The following is a 15503-nucleotide window of genomic DNA, read 5'->3' as shown; positions in this document are numbered from 1 at the left end:
GATTGGTAACAATAACCAATTTTATTAACACGTTTTCGAGTCATCAGATTGCGCGCGATAGTAACATATCTGCTTCTTTTTACATGTATAATATAATTGTTGAATATTAATAAATGAAAAAGGTTCTTCATATTGTTTAAATGAAAAAGTAATACAGATTAAAAGTCCAAAAAAAAAACATGAATAAATAAAAAACGGTGTACGTGGTTTTGCTATTAAATATTGGTTTTGTGCGAGAGATTGTACAACAATTGGATACACAAAGCGCTTTTTTTATTTTTTACGTATAGAAGAGACTATATTGGTATCTAATTTTACTACGGCTGGTATACATACTCGTACACGTGTGTAGATGTCGCTCTGTGTATTCAAAGCACTAATCCATCTAATACTCGAAGGCTTGTACTAACGCGTTAACATTTGCTTATTACCGCGCATGCAGCGCTGTCCATGTCGCCATATATGTTGTTATATTGTTTTATTTATAATTATAGTGAAGTTTGGAAGAAATGACTGATGCGTATATGCGTACTGTTTCTCTCCCGTCTGTTCAAGCTAGGTCTGTCTAGGTAGCGAGCTCGGCCGCCGCCCGCTGCCGCACCGCCGGCGTCTATGGTACTGCCACGCACTCGCACGCACACACGCACACACTACACAGATACCATCGCTTCTCAACAACAACGAAACGTTACCAGTTATCTTTTCAATTCATTACAACCGAACGAAACGAACTCAAATCTATGTTATTCAAATTCATCGTTGATTTCGGATGAAAAGGACTTTTTTGAACGTAAACGTAACGTAAAAAAGAAAATAAGAATTTTTACGTTAAAGGGGTAACGGCACCAAAAAGGTTGAGAATCGATGCAAGATACAATACTCGACCACATGTACGATACACGTAAACACTAACGTACCTATTACACATATGTACAAATAAACCATACCGTTAATTCATACATACAATAGGTGCAAATATATTGAAAAATTGGTTACATGGTGAGTTTAAACATCGTAACGCAATCGACACGAACATACACGGTACAGATAATTTATAAATTTTACGTCTTTTTTTTTTTAATCAAAAAATTTGCAACCGTTTTTTCAATAAAGTAATTAGAGAATACTAAATTACAATTTTTAGAATTTTCAAACGAGAGTGTTTGAAAATTTGAAAATAACAGATAGACGACAAACTTACTTAACAAAATACGTACATTATCAAATGGCATAGTTGATTGTTGTTATTTTCAGCGATGGAAGATTTGATTTTATAGGTTCATTTTGTACTTTTACGTAGAAACGAGAAGAAATTTCAAGACCATTCGAAGAGATCAGAAGATATTAATATTATGTTAAATTAATTTTAGTTACTTTGTTACGATTTTAGATTATAATTAATTTCTATTATTTGCATTACATTAAATGGGCACATAAAAATGAAATAAATTATAAAATAATTTAAAACAAAAAAGTATTCTTTGCACTTAAAATGAAATGCATTACTTTTAAATATGGACACACATAATGAGTTTTGAAATATTAAACAAATATTACACATCACAAAAAAAATCGGTACCACTATTTTCGAAATTAAATTAATCGTTAAAAAACATATTCCGAGTAAAAAAAAACTTTCTTTACTTAATCTTTAACATATACAATAACAATATATATTAAAAACGACCAACAACGAAACAAAAAACAAACAATTGCGTTTTTTTTAATATAGTTTCTGTGAACGTTAAATATTTTAATATATTTATATCGATATCGAAAACACAAACTTAATCATACCTTTCGGATCATCAATGAAACAGAATTCACAATGCATACGATACACACGACCTCTGTCCAATTCACTCTCTCCACACGTAGCTAGATAGTTGCCTTTCGTGCCGAAATGTAATTATTTGTCTTCATATTTTTAATAATACTCCCAACTCCATTTCAGTCAAACACCTGTGAGAAATACTTATTGATGGCGATAAGGTGATATTAATAATACTAAATGTATTTGTGTTATCTCTAAACTGTTTTAATTTATTCGCACTTTTTTTATTTTTTTGTAAATAATTATATAATCTGTTACGTTTTTGCCGTACCATAAGTTTTACCAAAATAATATTTTATTTTTAAAGTATAACAATCTCGTTGCACTTCCGGTCTCAATAGTACTCTTCTCACGAATCTCAATCGTCTAAATTGACGGATCGGTCACCGAAACTGAAATGGATTTGGTAGTCGGGCACGCAGCTAGGTGGCCCGTCATGCCCGGCCGCGTCTAACGAACCTTGTGTACAGGTGAGGAGGCGCGACCCGTGGTCTGCTGGGGCACTAGCGGTGCGGGAGGCGCACTAATGCCGCCGCCGCAGGCTCCCGCTAGACGACCCTCACTCATCGTGCCAGACCCTCATTCACCTTTGGGACTCAAGAGTGAGGTAAGAAATTTGTTCGTGTTATGTTTTGTCAATTTTGTTTGAAATTGTAAATTGAAATCCTAATTAATATTTAAACTAAACATTACAAAAGAAATTGTATTTTATTCTTATTAAACTTTGTCCCTCAATAAAATATATGTTCCGTTAAACATTCTGTATTCGGTAATAGGATAAAGACTACATATCTATCGGCCAACAGATAGCGGACGACTCTAGTCAGCACTCGCTGATGGATGGTTCAGAAAGCTGCTCGGAAGGCAAAAAACCACATCCAGACGAACTCAACGTCATGGACCTGCGCCTCAAGTCCGAGACCATCGCCCGGGATGGACAGTCACAGGTCAGAGCCTATTACACGATATAAATTAACCTTTAAGGCTTCGCGTCGTCGACTACTATAGTCAATGCTAATATTATTATTTCCTACAAGCAGGTCAGCTATGGTAGCGGCTATGACTCAATCAAGTTATCTCCGACCACTCCCTCCCAGAGCGAGTCTCCTTCGCTCATGGTCTCTTTTACGCAGCAGCTTCAGGCCATTCAGAACCAAGTCCAGACAGACAAAATGGTCGAGTCGGTTACAGCTGCCATATTCAACTCTGATAACGCTGGTCAAATATACGACCCGCCCATGCTACCAATGAATACTATGGACACGATGCAACAACTCATTTCTGCGAAGTCGGCTATGGATCCCCTGGAGTCCGATATGAAAGTGCTCAACCCCGAATTAATGATGACTGATTCGAGGATGCAGTCAACAAATGAGCAGAGACTGATGGTATACAACCAGGTGCAGCATGCAGAAAGAGAGGAGAGTTTCAACCCATTCGGTGCTATTACCAAAATGGAAGCTACGCAGATCAAACAGAGATTGGCTCAGCAGACCGCACACATGGAAGCTCTAGTGGAAGACGCAATGAAGGCAACAGCGGCCATGCTCCCAGCGGACGCAGCCAAGCTAGACGAACTGGTCAACTCCAGAGTAGACGACCACCTGTCAGGCTCCGCGACCTCGCCTTCCACTGCTTCCCATGCGTCCGACGTCATTCTCAGTCCGAACGCGGCGGTCGTCTCTCGGAACTCCGCGACCGAACTCCTCCCCTCTATGTCGACGTCCGCCATTCCGCCCGACGTGATCCTGAACCCGCAGGTGTCGCCGAGCATGCTCTGCGACAACAACCAGCGCATAGTGCTTCCGAACGGCTCCTCGCAGGATGACCTCATGATGATGCCGGACATACCGACGTCGGTGAAGACGCCGCCCGCCGCCGTCAAGTCGATGATACTGAACGCAGCGGCCGAGATCCTGACGTCGGACACGACGATGAACGCGCTGGTCACGTCGGCCATCAACACGGCCAACATCCTGTCCACGGAGAGCGCGGGGGGCGGCGGCATGCAGGCGACGGACGCGCAGCCGCCGGCCGAGCCCGCGGGGGAGGCCCCGCTGGCCGCCATGTCGCAGGCCGTGTCGCAGGCCGTGACGCAGGCCGTGTCGCAGGCCGTGTCGCAGGCCGTCTCGCAGGCCGTCTCGCAGGAGATGACGGCGCCCGTGCAGGGCCTCACCGACATGAGCGACCAGGACCTGCTCTCCTACATCAACCCCAGCACCTTCGACCAAGGTGAGTACATGGACATTTGCTTCTTCTCCGATCGTACTTGTTGTTAACAGTGAACAGTTTAAGAAACAGTAACTTTTGCGAGTACTTAAAAAATCCTTCTATTTTCATAAACATCGTGCGACAATAATTAGCATATGATTACTTTATTGTCAGATTAAATCTAAAACTTATCTAAGTCATAGTTTTTACGGGACTGATTTCACTTGGTAAGATTAATATTAAAGTATGTAGAAGGTAGTTTCGTTTATTAATTAATTCTTATAATAACTGCCCTATTGCCATGATTGTCCCATAGATAATTATTATACAAAAATATTTTTAAAAACGGATATTTTGAGTTTACCGTTTATATTTAACTTGTGATACAAATACCCATTGATCGATGGTGCAATTGAAGTACATGTCATTGTTATTGTTACATTAACGTATTATCTAATTGTTATGTTAGTTTTATGTATTATAACTGAAATAAACATTTTATATATTTTTAATACTTATACTAACGGGCAAACAAAGATGTATTATATTAATGAATTTGCGTCTTTTGCAGTGTGAGGTGCCGCACTAATGCATTTCGTAGCGAGTACGGGCTCAAAGCAGTTTATATGTGAATTATTAATAAGTGTTACTATTGCTAATAATAGTATAAAATTAAGGCATGATAATCTCTATTTGTGGTGTATAGGACTGGTTTTCGTGTTATATTGTCAAGAGAACGTTTGGGTCAATTAATATGCGAGTCAGTATTACAGGGCTAACAGATAAAGGTGTTTCGTGTACAGCCATAGATTGATATAACAGTCACAAAAAACCATAGATAAGAGGAAAACCTACTACAGTCATAAAATTATTTTGAAAATTCTTGTTTTCAAGAAATACTGTTGAATTTTATTTTTCTTTTCATAAAATTCATTCGTTAACACTATTGTGATTTTTTTTTTATTTTCTAGAAAATTCATTGGTGTTCTATTAATAAACGGATGTCCTAAACGGTTTATTGTATGTATTTTATGAATGTTTAAATTTTATAAATGTTGATATATGAATGATTGTATCAAGTTTTATGATTTCGAATTTTATTATGTAAATAGATCTTAGATTTGTATTTATGACGTATTTTTGAAGTGCGGTGGCGGCCATCTTAGAAATAAAGGAGAATTTATTACATTATATACTTACATAAATAAAATATTTTTACAATAACTGAAATAACTTTATATTGCTTCCTATGGAATGGAACACAAAATGACAATTTATTAGTATAAAAATATTTTTTGTATTCTACTATTATAGAAATATAGAAATGATTTTAAGGTAGCCGTCAAAACCGCTTGTATTAAAACACCATTGTGTACACTTGCCTTTATTAAAACTTAATTAAATGCCGTGACTCAATATTATGAATACTATTTTTACAATATTTACATTAAATGCTTATAGGGATGTTTAATTTAAAAAAGGCAATGTATGCACTGGGTAAAAGTATGAACGTTAGACCGACTGTCCACTGACATACACTGCATTGACTGCAAAGTATACAAACTTACGGTTTTTTGCGTATAGTGAGTATATTTCGTATGCCATTTATTGTGTGGTGTACCTTTGAGTACTCGTTGGTGTACAGTGGACTTAAGCGATTTAACATTAGCATTAGTTTATTTTTAAGATTAAGGCGACGTTACATGGCGACTTGAGTAGAAATTATTATAATATATTTATATTAATTTGAATATGAATACGTACATAAGAAATAAATGGGCATCATTAAAAAAATAGTACATATGAATTCGCATTGTCAAAATTAATTTTAACTTTTATCAAATCGCAATGTCATGTAGCCTGAAGGACAACAGTACTGATGTGATAGAGCAAAGATTATATAAACTTAGTATATTATGTATACATACAGTTCATATTTGTAGGTAAAGTCGAATGCTACATATTAAATGTGCCATTTACTATATGTAACCTTATTTTATAGATAATGTAGACGTATCGCGAATACTTCGATGTCATCGGATGATTGTTTTTGGCCGACAAAAAACTGCTACAATAGAAAGCAGATTCATCATAACTTAACTGTTCAGTGCAAGGCTTTGCGTGTTAGTATTTTATTTCAAAATATTGCAATAGATTCCTGTCAAACTAGACGTTTTGACATTAAGGACATCTATAGTACCCTAAGATAAATATTGCACATCGACCTAATTTCATGTGTCATTTAAACAAAAATGGTGTTTGTTATGTGTACTACATCTGTACCTTTAAAAAAAAAATCCATAAACATGATCTTTTTATTTTATTTCTTCATAACCTAATGACAGCACTTAAATAAAAAGAATGATGTATTTTATTCAATAACATATACACTTATAATTGTTTTAACAGCTGCTCATAGATACCGAATTGTTAGTGTTTCGTGCGACAGAGATGACGCTATACGAAGACGAAATTAGCCGATTGTCTCTTTCCAAAGGTCGATATGCAATATTTATAGCCGGGTACTATAGATTGGTGAGTTTTAAACACTAACAGTCTTATTTATAATAAGTTATCGGAGGCTTAAAAGCTCGCTAAAAGTAGATTGTCAAAAAGTGTTATTCATAATCATTCGATAACACTAAAACGTTCAATAACTCTCCGATAGTGTCTTTGATTTATACAAGCTAGGACCTTTAAACACATAGTAGCAAAAAACATGGCCGATTTTGGTCAGCTGATTATTGACATTATCTATGTAACTAGTTATTGACGTTTGCAATGACATTTGATTTCTAATACATCCGACATCGCATTTTTTTATTGTTAAAAGAAATTACGTATTTACCTAAATAGGCATTACAGATATCGGAGGTTTATCAAACGATTATGAATAAAGATTTTAATTGAACGTTAGATAGTCTTAAATAACGTTTTAAATAGTATAGGTTTAAACCTTCGATAAGGGGGTTTATTATGAATAAGACCGTAACTCATTATATTTAATTTAAAAAATGTTATTGAACATACAACAGCAACAGTAATTCAAATAAATTACAATAGAACATGAATTATTTTTCAAAAATAATATTTAATAACAGAAAGAAATATTTGGAGATTTATGGCAATGATGGATCTGTGTAGATTAATATTTATTACTTAGGTCGATGTGTAGAAACTTTTTAATATTTACATTAATGAATGATTTTGATACATTCAGCCACAAGCGAGCCGTTCAATTCATTATATATATAGGGACCATGTTAAACAATATTCCATATACAATTTAGAAATTATAACAGTTTTTATATGAAATATACAATTATTTTAATAGTCTTTACCGTGTTAAATGTGTAACATGTATTTTCACAAATTGAAATGTTGCAGTTTTAAATAATTGTTGATGGTATTTTGTACAAGAGAAATTGATTACTGAATCTCTACTAGCAGGTCTACATGTGTTATATGTAAAATAAAAACAAAAATATTTCTTTATTTGTAAGTAAACATAAAAACAATATTAGGTACCTACCTTTTATAATGAATTATTTTATAATTATATGTATTGTTTACCTTTTATTGATAAATATTGTACATTAAAGTTTAGATATTTATAAAAAGTTTTGACACCGTATTTTTGGTGACGATTATTATCTATGTATAAATTTTTTTTCTTCCATTAAAGTGTGTTATAAAAATATAAATCGTTAATGAAATTTGATAGATCAATTTTATGTATTCAAAATGTATATATTAAAATTAAAAAATAATAATAATTGACGCATAAATTAACACATCACATTTTCATACATTATTATCTGTCTTCCATGTTTATTTATGAAACGCGGAAAAAGTCAATGCACTTGACAACGAAGAACGATAATAATTAATTATTATTTATTGTGGAACTTACGACTTATAATATATTAACCTAAACATTCGTTGTGCATAGTCATTATTTCATGATTCTTACAATTCCTTTTTTGGACTAAATGCGCAGTGCGTGAGTGATATTTGTGATAGTGCATGCAATTTTGTATTGAATGAATAGAACATGAAGCTATTAATTACATGAGCAATGTAATGATTTGTTCAGTGTGCTGCGTAGCATAGATCTCTAGTCGGTCTAATTCAATGCAACTTGCCGAGGTTTACGATGATCATCTATATGTTAATTGTTTTGATGTAATTGATTAAATGTTATACAAAAATTATGGATTTTTATTTTTATATTCCTACTCATCTCAAAACTCAAACTCAAGGTGCTCATTTCATGTATAAAATTAATCGAGAAGTTTCAACTATTGCACCTACTTATAATTTTTTTTACCTTCGTGATCATAGTACGATGTAACAACTGCCAAAAATCCGAAAAGACTATTCCAATCTAAGGAGTAAAGATAAACATACCTTAGATTTACTTATTCCATACGATTTACTAAGAGTTCTGCCATAATATGTGTACTGTACACACATTAGAATAATGTATTTATTATATGAATATATATTATCTTTGTGACAGATGTATAGACATCTGTCATCTCGTATGACACACATCGCGGAGCGCGGGAAAATAGACTATGTGTTGGTATTGGCGCGAAGTGAAGACGGTGTGTGTGCATAACGATCCGATATATAAATATAATATGTATTATTTAATTTGTAATAGCGATATTACGACTTGAGTTAAAGTACGGTTAAAGGATGTACATTACATTATGCACTACAAACAGTTCTCGATTATTTGCCATTATTTATAATTGCCATTATTTATAATACACTGTTCCACTTAACTAGTTATAACCACTTTAATTTACTTCCAAAGTTCCAATTATACCAAATTACAAACGTCGTTTTTTTTGCGAATCCACATAAATAAAATACAGTCAAGATCGACCAATGATATCGCGTTAATTCGATGTCAAAGTTGTTCGTTTTGTGGTGGAAAAATGTAACATAACCTTCCTCTTTATTGGTAAAGAAGCAATTTCTTTATCTATCCGCCACTTAAATAAAAACATAAAATATGGTTAATTTTTTGACATTTTTCACACACGGCCAGCTGATCCCAAATTAAGCTTGTACAAAACTTGTGCTATGGAAACCAGACAACTGATATTACTACATATACTACTTTTCTTTTGTAAATACATACTTATATAGATAATTAAGAGTATGTAGAAAACTAATAATTTGTATTTCAGTATTTGTGTGATGTTTATAATACTTAAAGAACCTACCTAGCTTCTCTTAATTCCTTTAAAAAAGTTAAATAAAAAAAATTAGGTAACGACTTGCTCCCTTGACCCTAGAGTAAATAAATACGATACTGCAATCTGCATCATCAACTTATGAATGTGAAGATTGTCACTAATTATGGTGTCTACCTTTTATTGATACAATAATTATTATGATCAAGGGTAGGGCAATATTTTTCTACGAAAGTATGCATTAAGTTGCCTAATTCATTGTCTATGGTCAATAAACTAAATGTACATATGACTACTAAGGATACACGGTAATTTTAATTCCCAAGTCCTTGTGCTGGACAAATAGCGTGTTTCGGAACGCTTGTATGGGGACTGTTAATTCTTTATAATTAACTTTTTGTGTCAAGTTTTCATATGTCCTTTTAAGTAGACTTCATTTAGAGAACGATTGCTTATTTGCGGGCGTGGACACATATCTATGGAGCGGCACCGGCCCCCATGCAACGGCACGGCGCCGGTACCGAGAGACTGCGCGGCGTCGTGTCGCAGCAGTGCCGTGTACGGTGCACCGCAATGTTTTGCTGTTGCTTAGTTCGCAATTTAGATGTCGATTTTAAATTTTACTAATGGAAGCACGTCACGTTAATCATTGCCAATGATTATTTTTAGACGTAGATTCGATCGATTTTTTGTAAAAAATATTCATACGGTCTGCCTGTAATATCAGAGGCTTTAATGCATACCTTCTCGATTATCTTCGTTTATATAAGAAATGTAATGTAAGCATCCATACAAGAGGCAAACATTCTTAGTAGTTTTTTTTTAAATTATAAATGTTTATTCTTTAATCTGTAATAGGATTTAGGTTGAATAAAAATATCTCGAATCCGCACTTCATTTAATTGATTCTATTTATACAAACATACATAATAACAATATCTTGATGTTCGCCATTATCCTATTAAATTAAACTTATAACATTCCCAACATTCTTAAAAGTAAATATTTATATTGACAAATAAAATTATGATAAATATGTTTTCTTTATATACCTAAATATGAACATAAACAGAAGGTACAAAATAGTACGAACACGATAAGTAGGATGGCAACCCAGACAGGAACGGTACCTGAAATTAAATAAACCTTTAGTAAAAAAGATAATCAATACCAGTTTTTAATACATAAAATTGCGAAATATAGTTTACTTATTGGTACCACCTACTCATCAGACATTCTACCGCCAAACAGCAGTACTTAGTGTTCCGGTTTGAAGGGTAAGCGAGCCAGAGTACAGGCTACTAGGGACATAAAATCTTAGTTCACAAAAGTTGGTTTTTTTTTTTTTTTATAGAATAGGAAGGCGGACGAGCATATGGGCCACCTGATGGTAAGTGGTCACCAACGCTCTTAGACATTGGCATTAATTATTAATTTATATCGATGAATCAAATAAATTTACAATTACACATTACAACACCAACCTCATGAAATGAACGACTATAAAGTAAAGAAGTGTAAACGACAATTGAAAAATGTATAAACAAGTATATAATAATAAATACGTGAAAAAACTTACTACGATTTACGAGCGTGGATGAACTGCGAGTACTTTTATGTGTTTGTGTGTGTGTGTGCGCGTGTGTGCGTATGTGGTATGTGTGAGTGTGTGTGTGTGTGCTTGTGTGTGTGCGTGTGTGTGAGTGCGTGTGTGTGTGTGTGTGTGTGTGTGTGTGTGTGTGTGTGTGCGTGCGTGCGTGCGTGCGTGCACCGGGGTAGTGCAGCGTGTGTGTGTGTGTGTGTGTACGTGCTCACCGGGGTAGGGCAGCGTGTGCACGACGAGGCGGTTGTCGACGGAGATGGAGAGCAGCGCGGCCTCGCAGCGCGCCGTGAGCGCGGCCGCGCCGACCCACTGCAGGCCCGTCACGAACATGCCGTGCGCGCCGCCCACGTGCAGCACGCGCTGCGGACCGCACACTCACTGATACTTTGCCGTCGTACATCGTATGGTTATGATATTACGTATCTAAACGTCGTTATTTTACGGTGAAACTTTAAGAAAACACTTATTGAAGTCATTTTTAAAGCACGTAATTTTTCGTCGAGTTCACAGAATACATTTCTCATGTGAACATAGACGGCCAAAGCTATATATATATATAATAATTCACTGGTATATTGAATATTGTACTCAATAACTTGTGTGTAAATTTTAATCAAATCTTTTAACATGATATCCCTTGTGCAATTGGATATTCAATATTTAAGCTAAGTTTGGAATACTTTCCATGATATATGCAATTATTTTGACTTTAAATGAGGCAGCTAGTTATATGTTTTTAATTTTTTTGAAACTGGTCTGGAACAACCAGCCCTTTTGATTCACTTCAACTCATATGTATGGGATATATAGTATATATATATTATATATAGCCCATATGAGTTGAAGTGAATATTATTTATAATATCCAATTAATGTGTAATCATTGTAATACTATGCTGAAAACAAAAGTACACATTTTATATACATTAATCTTAAGATAAAACTTAAATTCACACACCTGTAAACTAAAAGCTATATATATATCCACGGATCCGCTGAACATGGTGCCGACGCCGACGAACCTGCCGTCGTCGCGCACGGCGAGTGCGGACAGCGACTCCGCCACCACCACCGTCTTCCGGAGCTGACCACTCAATGGCTCCCACAGTTGCACAAGACCCTTCTGCTTGCCCGAACGAGCCAGTGGGTTCGCGATTGTAAACATTCGATATTCACCTTTTCTATCTTCTACGTCGCCGAATCTGGAAATTTTATAACATTTGAATGAGCGTTTCTATTACATTTCTTATTCGTTTCTTGCCTGCTTGACAATTTGACATTGCTTTATATATATTTTCAAATAAAATTATATATTTATATTTGTTTTCCTACTTTACTTAACCTCAACATCAAGTGCTTCCTTATGGAAATAATATAAGTACCTATAATTATACATATCAATATAATTTAATACAAAGCAAAACCATTTAAGCCGACCAATGTCTGTGACACACTTATACAATGTGTCTGACCTTTATACTCTGAATATGAGTCACAATAAATATACAATTACATCAAAAACCCATAAATAAAGCGTGACTGAAAAAATTTACACAGTTTAAATGTGTTTTTTTTTTAATATTTAATTTAAAAAAAACCTATCTAATTTAATTCTTCATGAAATTAACTTACTTGCATTTTCTAAAAAGGTACTTAGTGCCGTTTGGAGGTTGACATGTTAGACTTAAGAGTGGTGCCGCTTTCACTTTGGTGTCCCAAACCAGTGCCTGTCCATCTTTGGCTATACTCACTAACCGACTATCGCATGGACTGAAGTCAAGGTCATCAAGCTGAAAAATTGAATTATTTATTGTTATTACTACAATTCTAAATGTTAAAATTAAATATAAAACCTTTGTTATAAAAATTATGCTTTATGCTACTGCCAAAAATTTATCTACTTCATTATCTAATATACTTTATATTGCTGCCATTTTAAATTGAAAAATAAGTAAGCCTGTCTACAGGCACAATGGATCATAAATAACATCTTAGAGGAATGATTTATATTTTTATAAGAACCAATGTCTATGATGAGATGTGAGTGGTCACCACCACCCATATACTTTGGCACTGTAAGAAACATGAACTATTCCCTATATTGCCAATGAACCACCAAACTTGCAAACTAAGACGCTTTTCTTGTGCCTATAGTTACACTGGCTCACAAAAAATTCCAACTTGATCACAATAATAATGAGTATTGCTTTTTGGCAGTAGAATATGAGATGTGAGGTTGGTTCTTACTACCTACACAGGGTAAATCTTACATAGGATAATACATCAAACAGTTATAAGACTTATAAATTTTACTCTAGTGCAAATTGCATACATCAAATTTAAACTAATCTTGAGAGCGTCTAAAAAATTGTCATATAAAACAGCTCAAGAAAGTATGTCAGTTCTGGTTGATTCTGTGTCTATTTAGTTAGTAATATTTATATAATTATATCATTGCATTGATATTGTACTACAATACTAATGCAAGTTATGTATGCTTGTCACTGATAACATGCATATTAAAAATATTGTGGTGTTTCTTATTGTTAATTTTTATCTTTTTTTAAATTATATATAAAATAAATTTACTTTTTACAAAAAAATATGCTATTTACCTCTTTGGTGTGTCCTTGCAATTCAAATAACAGTTGCATTTTAGGAAAAGACCACACTCTCACTTTGCCATCAACTCCACCTGTTGCCATCAGTTTACCATCATGACTGATGGTTACAACTCGTTGCAATGGATCAGTCCTGGAAAAAGTATTAACAAATTATTCTCTGCAGTATTACAAAATGGAATTTCTGAGTGAACTAACAAAAAATAAAATATTTTATTGCAATTTAATATATAAAATATATACATCTAAGGGTTTAATGCTGCTACTGATTTATGTCAATATGCTATATATTAATAGTAATACTTCAGTAATTTATGATATTTTGTGTTATTTATTACTCAAATATTTTGATAAGTAATGCAAAATATTATAATTTTGATTAATAGATTATTTTTAAAGTATAATAAAACTTAAGATAATTTTATTGACCAAATGGTGTTCTTTTATCACATATTATCATAAATATGTTAACACAGCAATAAAAGTCAAATTCAAAGTCAAGTCAAGTCACATGCAAAGTTATTAAGAATTTTAACTTCGAACCCTTTAAACTTTGGATTAAATCCATATTTTCTTAGAATTTTGATAACATTATAAAAGATAAATAATAAAAAAACAACTCAAACAAATACAATATTTATATAAGAGGCTACTTACTCTTATATAAATATTCCTCTTATATACTTATGTAAAATCCAAAAGTTGGCATTAAATCATTTGCCTTTGATCACTAATAAACTTTTAAAAGGTTTGAACTGACATTTGTTTTTTTATTGCATTATTGTTGTTTGTTGATATTATTACACAAATTTATAGATATTTTGCATAACAACAAATACAAAACCTTTCATGTATATTTATTCAAAGATATTTTAATTGAATAATAATAATAATATCCTGGGACATTATTCACACACTTTACAAATTAAGCAGAGCTTGTACTATGGAAACCAGACAACTGATATAGTACTTTTCTTTTGTAAATACATATTTATATAGATAATTACACTCAAGACTCAGGACAAACAGACATGTTCATGCACACAAATATCTGTCTTGGGTTTGAATAGAATATAAAACCATTGGTATGAAAGGCAAGAATCTACCAACCAAGCCAACTGGCCCATCAAATATACATCAATATTTTATATTGTTTGTTTTAGTAGTACCCACCCAAAATCTGTTTGCACACTGTCACAAGGCCTGATTTCAAATGACATCCTTTTGTCTGTTGAGTGGTTATGGCTTTCCATTTTCGATATATTATCATTCTCGGATATAGTACGGCGACGGCGTACGAGGCCGTTTTCGGCGCGGAAGCTCCCACGACGCATCTCTGCAGCATCCACCATTTTTACATTAACTTTATACAGCTGGCAATGACTCTCCTGACCTGCCGCCAGGAATATCCTGTTCTGAACGTTCTGCACAGAACATGTCATAACCACATTTGGTCCCGTCTCATACCTCATCACCTCTTCAGCGACAAATCGCGTGCCATTATGTGATAGTTCAAATATTTCCTATAAGTGAAAAAATTCAATTCAATACTAGACGAAAACTTGAATGATGTAAGTAAACAAGAATGAGGTATGATAATAAAATTGCTGACGCGTATCGAAGTATAAGCAGAAGTTTTTCGTGTTTCTTTTGTAGTTAATATGTCAACACTTACAAATCCATTTGCGACCCCTGTGTTCGATGCACCACCGCCTCCCGCTACAAGTACATGACGATTCGTCAGAGTCTGAAGCGTGTAAAGAGGAAAATCGACCTTCGCAAGTAAACCATCGCATCTATTGCGAGACATCTTCACTTATAACATCTATTTAACTTATACTAAGTCGTGCCGCCGACTAATTGCTACTACCTTAGTTCTAAATATAACCACATCAGTCTTTTTATTTGATCAAAGCAACAAATAATTAAAATAATATGTTTTAAATCAAGGACCTAAACAACTGACTGGCAATTGGAATTTCACTACTTCCAACATGACAAAAGTCACATTGACAGCCTTCAGT

The 15503-nt window shown here is 34.1% G+C and overlaps 2 protein-coding genes across 4 annotated transcripts in view; one reads left to right on the top strand and one right to left on the bottom strand.

Moving 5' to 3' along the window:
* The window catches only part of LOC126780987 (nuclear factor of activated T-cells 5), an 83934-nt gene extending 75675 nt beyond the window's left edge, over positions 1 to 8259 (top strand). For all 3 annotated transcript variants that reach the window (XM_050505721.1, XM_050505719.1, XM_050505720.1), the window contains 4 exons: positions 2305 to 2441; positions 2641 to 2781; positions 2875 to 4066; positions 4617 to 8259. In XM_050505721.1, coding sequence (XP_050361678.1) covers positions 2305 to 2441; positions 2641 to 2781; positions 2875 to 4066; positions 4617 to 4621 — 1475 coding nt within the window. In that variant the 3' untranslated portion in view covers positions 4622 to 8259. The remainder of the gene's footprint in view (positions 1 to 2304; positions 2442 to 2640; positions 2782 to 2874; positions 4067 to 4616) is intronic.
* A 1879-nt stretch (positions 8260 to 10138) lies between these two features.
* Positions 10139 to 15467, bottom strand: LOC126780993 (prolactin regulatory element-binding protein). The gene is made up of 7 exons (XM_050505727.1): positions 15155 to 15467; positions 14653 to 15002; positions 13474 to 13612; positions 12491 to 12648; positions 11817 to 12060; positions 11071 to 11218; positions 10139 to 10385 (listed from the first exon to the last, which is right to left on the bottom strand). The coding sequence occupies exons 1-7, from the start codon at positions 15287 to 15289 to the stop codon at positions 10300 to 10302; spliced, it is 1260 nt and encodes a 419-aa protein (XP_050361684.1). The 5' UTR covers positions 15290 to 15467; the 3' UTR covers positions 10139 to 10299.
* Between the last annotated feature and the right edge of the window lie 36 nt (positions 15468 to 15503).

This window comes from Nymphalis io, chromosome 3, assembly GCF_905147045.1.
Source record: "Nymphalis io chromosome 3, ilAglIoxx1.1, whole genome shotgun sequence".
Taxonomy (NCBI): domain Eukaryota; kingdom Metazoa; phylum Arthropoda; class Insecta; order Lepidoptera; family Nymphalidae; genus Nymphalis; species Nymphalis io.
The sequence above is the reverse complement of the archived record's forward strand: the minus strand, read 5'-3'. Positions and strand labels throughout refer to the sequence as shown.